The 9,263-nt window shown below is 35.4% G+C and overlaps 1 protein-coding gene across 1 annotated transcript; it reads right to left on the bottom strand.

Annotated features, from left to right (window-relative positions):
* Window positions 1–1,934: 1,934 nt before the first annotated feature.
* LOC145575441 (uncharacterized) lies at window positions 1,935–4,224 on the bottom strand. The gene is made up of 3 exons (XM_081633312.1): window positions 4,203–4,224; window positions 3,424–4,061; window positions 1,935–3,119 (listed from the first exon to the last, which is right to left on the bottom strand). Exons 1-3 carry the CDS (start codon window positions 4,222–4,224, stop codon window positions 1,935–1,937), a joined length of 1,845 nt encoding a protein of 614 aa, XP_081489438.1.
* Between the last annotated feature and the right edge of the window lie 5,039 nt (window positions 4,225–9,263).

Genomic DNA, 9,263 nt, shown 5'->3' with positions numbered 1-9,263 from the left:
AATTTACATCTCAATATCATTGACATTATACTCATCATCCCAACACCAATTAACCAAAATCATTCATGTCAAGCCTATAATCCAAAACAAGAGTCCAACATGCGCTAAGTGTAAATCTAAAGTTCAACATTACATATAAAATACTCTGCCCAAATATCTCGAATCTCATTTATCTCCTCCTCGGTATACGGTGTAGTTCTTGAAAAATCCTATCAACACAACAAATATACAAGAGGAAAGTTTTAATTCAATATTGTAGCTAACATCAAATTGTATTTATCAAACAAAAATGAAATATTTGACAACTCATACCTTAATAAGATCCTCACTACTACGATGATGTTCAAGTATTTCGTACATATAACACATGACGTAGTAGCCACACTCACGTCCACCCAATTGTTGAGGACACTACATGTAATATATTTATAAGTTGAATTAAATTGCTATACTTAAAATATTAAGAAACTTAAAGTTTGGGCAAGAAATTAAGGTAACCTGTCCCAAATGCCATGTCAATTTACTTCCCCTAGATTGTCCACTTAATGCCTTGTAACTTCAAAAAGCACTACACATTTGAAACAAATAACAAATTTATACATAATATGTAAAACCATCTATTATCCTTACACACACATAAAATCATGACATTAATAACAAACTAAACTTACTTTGTCATTGCAAACTTAATTGCTAAATTTCGCTTCTGCCTCAAAGAATCAAAGATGATGACTTCACGCTTAGCCATGCACAAGACCAAAAGAACCCAATGATTCCTACATAATAAATTAGACACACATCTGTAAATGAGTAAATAATATCAACAATTTGCAAAGTTCAAATAAATACAAGTTCAAAGTTTATACTTTTCATGGTATGGGCATAAGATGAACTGCTTAGATTTTTGTTTTTCCATCACATGTGTCATGTATAGTAGGATACGATTTGCATCACTATGCAAATAGGTTTCTGAAATCATTTCCGGACACATGAATCACATAATTCATACCTACTTCATTCTTCTCTTTTGTGACATAAAATCCTTCATTATGATCTTTACGTTTCAATGTTGTGTCAAAATCATCGATTATTGGAGGGATGCTCCAAACGAAAGGGGGTGACTCATTAAATTTCTCATCATATTCTTCCTCGTCCACCTCATCTTCAATGCCAAGTATCCTTCTTTTACCTTCTAAAACAACTGACCATTTACAATCAACTGGGTCAGCCATGTAAAAAACTTGTTTTGCTTGTGAAGCTAATATAAATTGATCATCTAGATGCCCTCGTCGACCAAGATTTACAAGGGTCAAGTTCCCTTGTTCATCTTTTTTTACACCACGGCTACTATCATCCCACTTACATCGAAATAGAGGAATCTTGAAATCAACATAATCCAGCTCTATTATTTCTTCAATGATTCCATAATAAAATTTCTTCTTATCCACAAGTGTTTTATCATGTGCACTAACATACTCAGATGACAAACCTATTACTTTAACACCACTATTTTGCATTGTTGACTTGTCATCTTGTTGGCTAGTGTAAAAAGAATACCCATTGATGTCGTATCCCTCATATGTCATGACTTGACATTTAGCACCATATGCCAACCATCTCAATGTGTCAAATATATTGCTAGGTGTGGTGGACAGTTGGGACATCACTCGTTCCTTGAACCATGTAACGAATGAACATTTATGCTCCTTTTATCAGCTGAAGATCACTTTTGGAAGGATATTTATTTTAAGAAAAAGCATGTGCTCGTCCAAGTAAGGATGAACCTCACTAAGATTTTGCAACACAAAAAGCTTGGCCTTATTTTTCATTTCAAAGCCCATGGATATCCTTTTCCTGCCAATAGTACCTTGACCTCCAAGCCTCCCATCGTTTCGAGACTTTGGCAACCCAATTTTCTTTGAACGTACAAGATATTAAGCAACCCATGCTGCCACTTCCTCAGCAACTGTTCGTTGTACAATACTAGCTTCAAGTTTGGTCGGATTCATGACTTTTCCCTTTAAGTCACCCATTTCTCGTTCAAAAGGATATATGTATCTCATACACACTGGTCCACAAAGTTTAATTTCACGTACAAGATGAATAACCAAATGAGGCATCACGTCAAAAAAAGATGGGGGAAAATACATTTCAAATCGACACATTGTCTCAAGTATATCTGCTTGCAAGTCATCTAAAATACTTGGATTTATGACCTTGCTACATATAGTATTAAAAAAGACACATAATCTTGTAATCGTATACCTCACTTGAGCTGGCAAAATTCCTCGAATGGCAACTGGTAATAATTGTTGCATCAAGACATGACCATCGTGAGATTTCATGCCACCCAATTTCAAGTCAGACATTGACACAAGTCTACGAAAATTAGATGAATATCCAGCCGGGACCTTTAAACCATGAAATGACTCACAGAAGCTAGTGTTTTCCTTTTTAAACAAGGTAGAGCAAGCTGGGGGAAGATACCAGCGTTTTCCTCGAGATTCGGGTGCCAACTCTGAACGACCCATAGAAGCCATGTCTTTTCTTACTTTAACTCCGTCCTTTGTCTTTCCTGGCATATTTAATAAAGTTCCCACAATGGCATCACAGACATTTTTCTCAATATGCATTACATCTAGACAATGTCTAACTTCGAAATGTCTCCAATATGGAAGAGACCATAGCTCAGACTTCTTCTTGTAACCCCTAGTTGATTTGCTTTTGTAAGGCTTACCAAACTCATTCTCAATGTCTTTGACCTGCTGATAAACCTCACTTGCACGTAAAGGGCCACGGGCTTCTCTCAACTCCACTTTTCCATTAAAAGCATCCTTATTGAATCGAAAAGGGTGGTCTTCAGGAAGATATCTGCGATTATCCATGTATACATGCTTGCCACAATTGTCTAGGCGTAATGCCTCTAAATCATCTTCACAAATAGGGCAAGGAGTTTCTCCCTTCACAGTGAAATTGGTTTTACTATATGCATCAAACATTTGGACACCTTCATTCCACAACAATTTCAAATCTTCAATGAGAGGCGCTAGATACACATCAATGTCATTTCCAGGTTGCTTAGGCCCAGATATTAGAAGGGACAACATAATGTATCTAGACTTCATGCATAACCAAGGAGGAAAATTGTAGATAGTTAGAAGAACCGGCCAAGTGCTATATTGGGTACTTAGTGTCCCAAATGGGTTCATTCCATCTGTACTAAGACCAAGCCTGAGATTTCGATCTTCTTGACCAAAGTCCTTGAACTTTCAATCAATGTTCCTCTATTGCGGGGAATCAGCCGGATGCCTCATTAACCCATCTTTCTTCGTCCCATCAGCATGCCACCTCAATAATTTTGCAGTTTTTTTCATCTGAGAAGAGTCGCCTAAATCTCGGTATAATTGGAAGATACCATAATACCTTAGCCGGAGACCCTTTCTTACACAACTCACCAGTATCATTCATCTTGTAACAAGAAACTCCACACCTTGGACACTCATGCAAATCAGCATACTCATTTCGATACAACACACAGACATTGGGACAAGCATGTATCTTCACATACTCCATACCCAAAGGGCACATAAGTTTCTTGGCCTCATAAGTGGAGTTTGGAAGTTCATTTCCTTCGGGAAACATTTCTACTATGGCTTCCAACAACTGCGTAAAACCCTTGTCGGCCCAACAATTGCTCGCCTTTAAGTTGAATAACTTCATAATAGCACCAAGTTTAGTGAATTTTGTACAACCAGGATATAACGGGGTTTCTGTAGTTCTCGAAATACTATCATATGTCTGGGGACACTCTGTGAAATGGTCTTCAACATCATGCATCATTTCATTTATGTTGTCCTTCTCCACTTCACTTTCACTTGCAACACCAATATCAGCTGTATCGATATCCTCACCTTGGTGTTCATTATCATCATCACAAAGATTCTCATCTTCCCTTGGGCAACAACTAGAACTTGCCTCAATATATATGCTCTCACCATGCCATGTCCACCTTGTGTAGTTTTCTTTAAACCCACGATGAATTAGATGATCTTTAATATCATCTATATCATGATATCCCCTCGAATTATTACAGTCACAACAAGGACAAAGAATAATCTTTGATTTATTCTCTGTTTGGTGTTTTAAGGCAACATTGCTAAACTCTTCAATTCCTCATAAAAAACTTGTAGAATTTCGTTTACCATAGATCCAACTTCGATCCATTTTCAACCACTGAATAACAAAATTAATTTTAAGATAATGTGTATATTTTCTAACATATATAGCTCCTTAACCATAAACAAGAATATAAGCCATCAAACATTTTCATTCAAATTTTATCTCATGTAAATGCAATGACATGATCCAACAAGGTCCTTATCACTCCAACCTAACCCATTCTTGAATGTCCTATCTTACTAATAACTACTTGTAAAGTTTGGTTCTAAAGAAAATACGGCAGCATTTCCCTATAGTTCTCCAAGCACACAATGTAGATAATCGGCTATCTACATATGTACCCAAAGAACAATCGAGAAATAGTGAGCCATGATCTTCTTAGACCCAAAAACAGTTCAAGTAGTTATCACCTAAATGAGATAGAACTTTCAAGAACAGTCCCAAACCGGGGACTATTCAAGACTTACTCCTAATGAGTAAGCCCTGAACGGGTATCTAAGCCAATGATGCAAGAATTATTGCAATTCCAATCAATTATATCACAATTAAAAATCTCATACAATTCACAATCATTATACCAACCACAAAAAATAAGTTAATACAAAGAATGGTTCAGATATATATACCACAAGTGAAGACAATCTCGTATGTGTACTACCGCCTTAATCGTTTGTCCACAACCAGAACCTCGAGCAACTTGTGGAATTAACTTCCGCATAATTAAGAATCTGCCATATAAAATTACATATATTAAACCAACAATATCCAATCATACTATAAAATATTTTCTAATTAATTCTATCTACAAATAAAATTACATATATTAAACCAACAATATTCAATCATACTATAAAATATTTTCTAATTAATTCTATCTACAAATAAAATTACATATATTAAACCAACAATATTCAATCATACTATAAAATATTTTCTAATTAATTCTATCTACAAATAAAATTACATATATTAAACCAACAATATTCAATCATACTGTAAAATATTTTCTAACTAATTCTATCTACAAATAAAATTACATATATTAACCCAATTTTCTGTGAACATTTTTTTTTTTTTGAGAAAATGAAAATATTGAACATAAATAGAAGCAATCTTACCTTTGGTGAAATTGACTTCACAAGTTCAACAATGTCAACCCTAAATGCAGTTGATTTGGGCGAACATTGGTCGAACTGCTACACTAATCGAACTTCAATTATAAAGGTTGTAATTTGCTAGTCCATCCTCGGATTTTTGGGGGGCAAAATTAATCAAGTAATTCACTCAAAAATTCAATTATAAAGCAGTAATTCACTCAAAGAATTCCTGGGGTTCTAGTTCGATTTTTTTGCTCGAAATTACTTGAATTAATGCTGGAATTTTCTCATTTTTTTGCTCGAATTTGCTCGTATTTGCCCATAATCAAATTTGCTCGAATTGCTGGGGTTTCTTAGGGTTTTTTTGTTGTTGTTTTGCTCGAAATTGGGGGTTTCTAAACCTGAATTTTTTCCGATTATGGGTGTTGTCAACATTGCGGTTTGGTTGTTGAATTTTTGGGGGTTTTTTTGGTCGAATTTATAGGGGTTTTTGGGTCGAATTTCTGGGGTTTTTGGGTCGATTTTCTAGGGTTTTTGGGTCGATTTTCTGGGGGTTTTTGGATCGAAATTCTTTGAATTTCAGGGTGATTTTTGCTCGAATTTCTTGGGGTGTATGGGTCAAATTTCTAGGGTTTTTTTGCTCGAATTTCTGGGGTTTTTTTGCTCGAACTTCTGGGTGTTTAGATGTAGGAAATCGCTGTTCTTGGAAGATAGGAGTAGCAATTGTTTTTTTGTTTTAGTAAAAGGGAGGCAGCTAGCAAGTGGAATCCGAAATAACGTAAAGGCAAAAGAGTGATTTGTGTCACTCAAGTAATAAAATGTGACGCAAATAGCTCAAAGTTTAATGCAGCACATTACTTATTTGCGTCTCTTATTAATTAAAGGAGTGACGCATTTTAATTCTATCACTCATTTGCGTCACTTGTCACTAAATGAGCGACACAAATAACATTATTATATGCGTCGTTTCACTAATTAAGAGCGACGCAAATAACAGAAAGCTAAAATGTATTTGACTTTTGCATCGCTTCTTGGTTAATGTGTGACGCAGATCACTTTTAAGGATGCTAAAAAAATTATTTGCTTCGTTCTTTTGTATGAGTGACGCAAATAAGGCGACGCAAATGTACGTTTTTCTACTAGTGCCTCGTGACAACTTAATAAACAACGTTTTAGAATTCATGCTTTGTGTTTTTGTCTTGTTGTTAATTGTTTGCTTAGGACAAGTAAAAATATGGTGATTATTCTATGGTGTCCATAGTAGAGCAAATGGAGGGATATCATTCGCCTGCACCCTTAGCTCTGGCGGAAACTGTACTTTGCTTGAATCGTCTTAGAGGAGATCCAAACGAGAACGGTTTCACAGAAAGTCCACTCCTATTCCCTTAGTTTTTTTTTCTTTTTTTTCGTCGTATCTCAGCACAACCTTAAAAGTGTGAATATTTTTTTTGTGATGTTCGAAAAAATCTGAACACTTTGAACGATATATATTTTTTATTAACCCCCCCCCCCCCCAAGTGTTAGGAGTTTTACCATGTGATTCGGTAAAGTGCATAACACTTAGAATCTTTATTTGAATGCTAAGAGACATGATTGTTAATTATGAATGAACGAGTTTATCCAGATTTTTATATGTAATACTTTTTAAGTCGATCAATGTTTATTAATTGACAAATTTCATCGCCACCAATATCCATTAATCGAACGGCTCCACCTGATAGAATTTCAATTACACGGTATGGTCCTATCCAATTAGGTTTGAATTTACCTCTTGGATCGGTTGGTGTACCCCTAACCTCTTTTAGTACAAAGTCACCTTCTTTAATATTACAGGGTCGTACCCTTTTGTTAAAGTGTCGCCCGATGCGTCGTTGGTAGACTTGCACATGATGCAAAGCTTTTAATCGTCATTCATCGAGGAATAAAAGCTTGTCATACCTTGCTCGTACCCATTCATCTTCCAGTAGCTTACTTTCTAGTACAATGCGTAGGGATGGTATTTCTAGTTCAACTGGTTGAACTGCGTCCATACCGAAAACTAAAGGGTATGGAGTTACTCCTATTGATGTTTGTATGGATGTTCTATAAACCTATACGGCTAAGTGTAGTTTGTTCGGCCAGTATTTATAATTTTCTACCATTTTCTTAATGATGAATGTTATATTTTTATTTGCCGATTCAACTACTCCATTCATTTGGGGTCTATATAGAGACGAATGATGATGTTTTACTTTATAACGAGCTAAGAGGGTCTCAACTTCTGCTTTGAATTGAGATCCCTGATCACTAAATAGTTCATGTGGAACTTCATATCTACAAAATATGTTTCTTTCGAGAAACATTGCGACATGTTTAGAAGTGATGTTAACGTAAGAATCGGCCTCGATCCACTTAATAAAGTAATTGATGGCTACTAGTACGTACTTGTTTCCTCCTGCTCCTGTTGGAGAAACTTTACCAATTATATCAATTCCCCAAGTCGAAAAGGGCCAAGGGGAAGTGAGGTTATATAGTTCGGATGGTGGGAGGTGTTGTAAATTAGCTAACGGCACTCTAGACATTTCTTGACATATTGTATGCAATCATGTTCCATTGTGGACCAAAAGTACCCTTATTGTGATATTATTTTAGCAAGCATTTTTACATTCATGTGAGGTCCACAAACACCTTTGTGAGTATCCTCCATCAGGCACATGGATTTAGGTTGGTCTATACACAATAAGCTTCGACCATTAGGTCCCTTTTTGCATAATTGACCATTTAATAAAACATATTGGGATACGAGTGTCCTCAAAGCTCGTTTCTCTTTTGATGAAGTATTTGCAGGATATAAGCCATGAGTAATGTATTGGAGGATATGATCATACCAAGGACTTTCTCCTTCAATGTCATTTATTTCCTCTATTACACTGCAATAAGCTGGTTCATTTCTTCTATCAACGCATAATGGCATCATATTTAAGTGATCTGGAATGTTGATCATTGAGGCTAATTTTGCTAGCACATCAGCAAATTAATATTGATTCTCATCTCTTGGGAGATATCTAAAGTTAATATAATCAAAATGCTCGATGAGTTGCTCTAGGTGTGCTTGATATAATATCATTATGGAGTTCTTAATTTTCCATTTTTTTAGTATATAATTTATTATCAAACTTAAATCTCCATATACCTCTAATTTTTGCACAACTATGCTAGCTGCTGCTTCTAATCCAATAATGCACGCTTCATATTCCGCGGCATTATTATCAGCCTCAAGGTCTAGTTTGGCAGAGATTAGAGTATGTGCTCCCTCTCAACTTATGAGTAACACTCCCACACCACATCCTTTTTGGTAAGACGCACCGTCAAGGTACATTACCCACCTGTCATCTTGTGTAATGTGAATCTCTTCATCCGGAAGATGAGTAGTTTCTTCATGACTTGTTTTAATAGGATGTTAAGCCAGAAAATAGGATATTATTTTTTCCTTTTATTAATTTTTAAGGAATATATTTTAGTTCGAATTCGGCCAACATTACCAACCATTTGGATATTCTTCCTTGTATGGGTGGTTGTTCAAACAAATACTTTATCCGATTTTATTGTGAAATTACATGAGTGGTGTAGGATAGCATATAATGTCATAGTTTTTTGGTTACCCACACTAATGTTAAACTTGTTTTTTCCAAGTTGCTATACTTTGTTTCATATTAGATGAATTTTTTACTTATATAGTATATTGCACATTCTACTTTTTCTACTTCTTGTGGTAACATGGCTCCTGTGGCTGTATCTGTAATAGTGATGTGTAGCCTAAGAGGTAGTTTGGGTACTGGTGGTGCTAAAACTAATGGACTTTTGAGATTGTCTTTTATTTTCTCAAAGGCCTCTTGGCATTTATCGTCCCATTCATGTTTTTCTTTTTTTTCACTTTTTTAAATATTGGCTCATAAGTCATTGTTAACTTATTGATGAATCGATTAATGTACTATAGTTTTCCAAGGA

Source organism: Chenopodium album, chromosome 13 (genome assembly GCF_948465745.1).
Source record: "Chenopodium album chromosome 13, dcCheAlbu1.1, whole genome shotgun sequence".
NCBI classification, from domain to species: domain Eukaryota; kingdom Viridiplantae; phylum Streptophyta; class Magnoliopsida; order Caryophyllales; family Amaranthaceae; genus Chenopodium; species Chenopodium album.
Note: the sequence above shows the minus strand (reverse complement) of the source record. Positions and strands in the feature narration are given on the sequence as shown.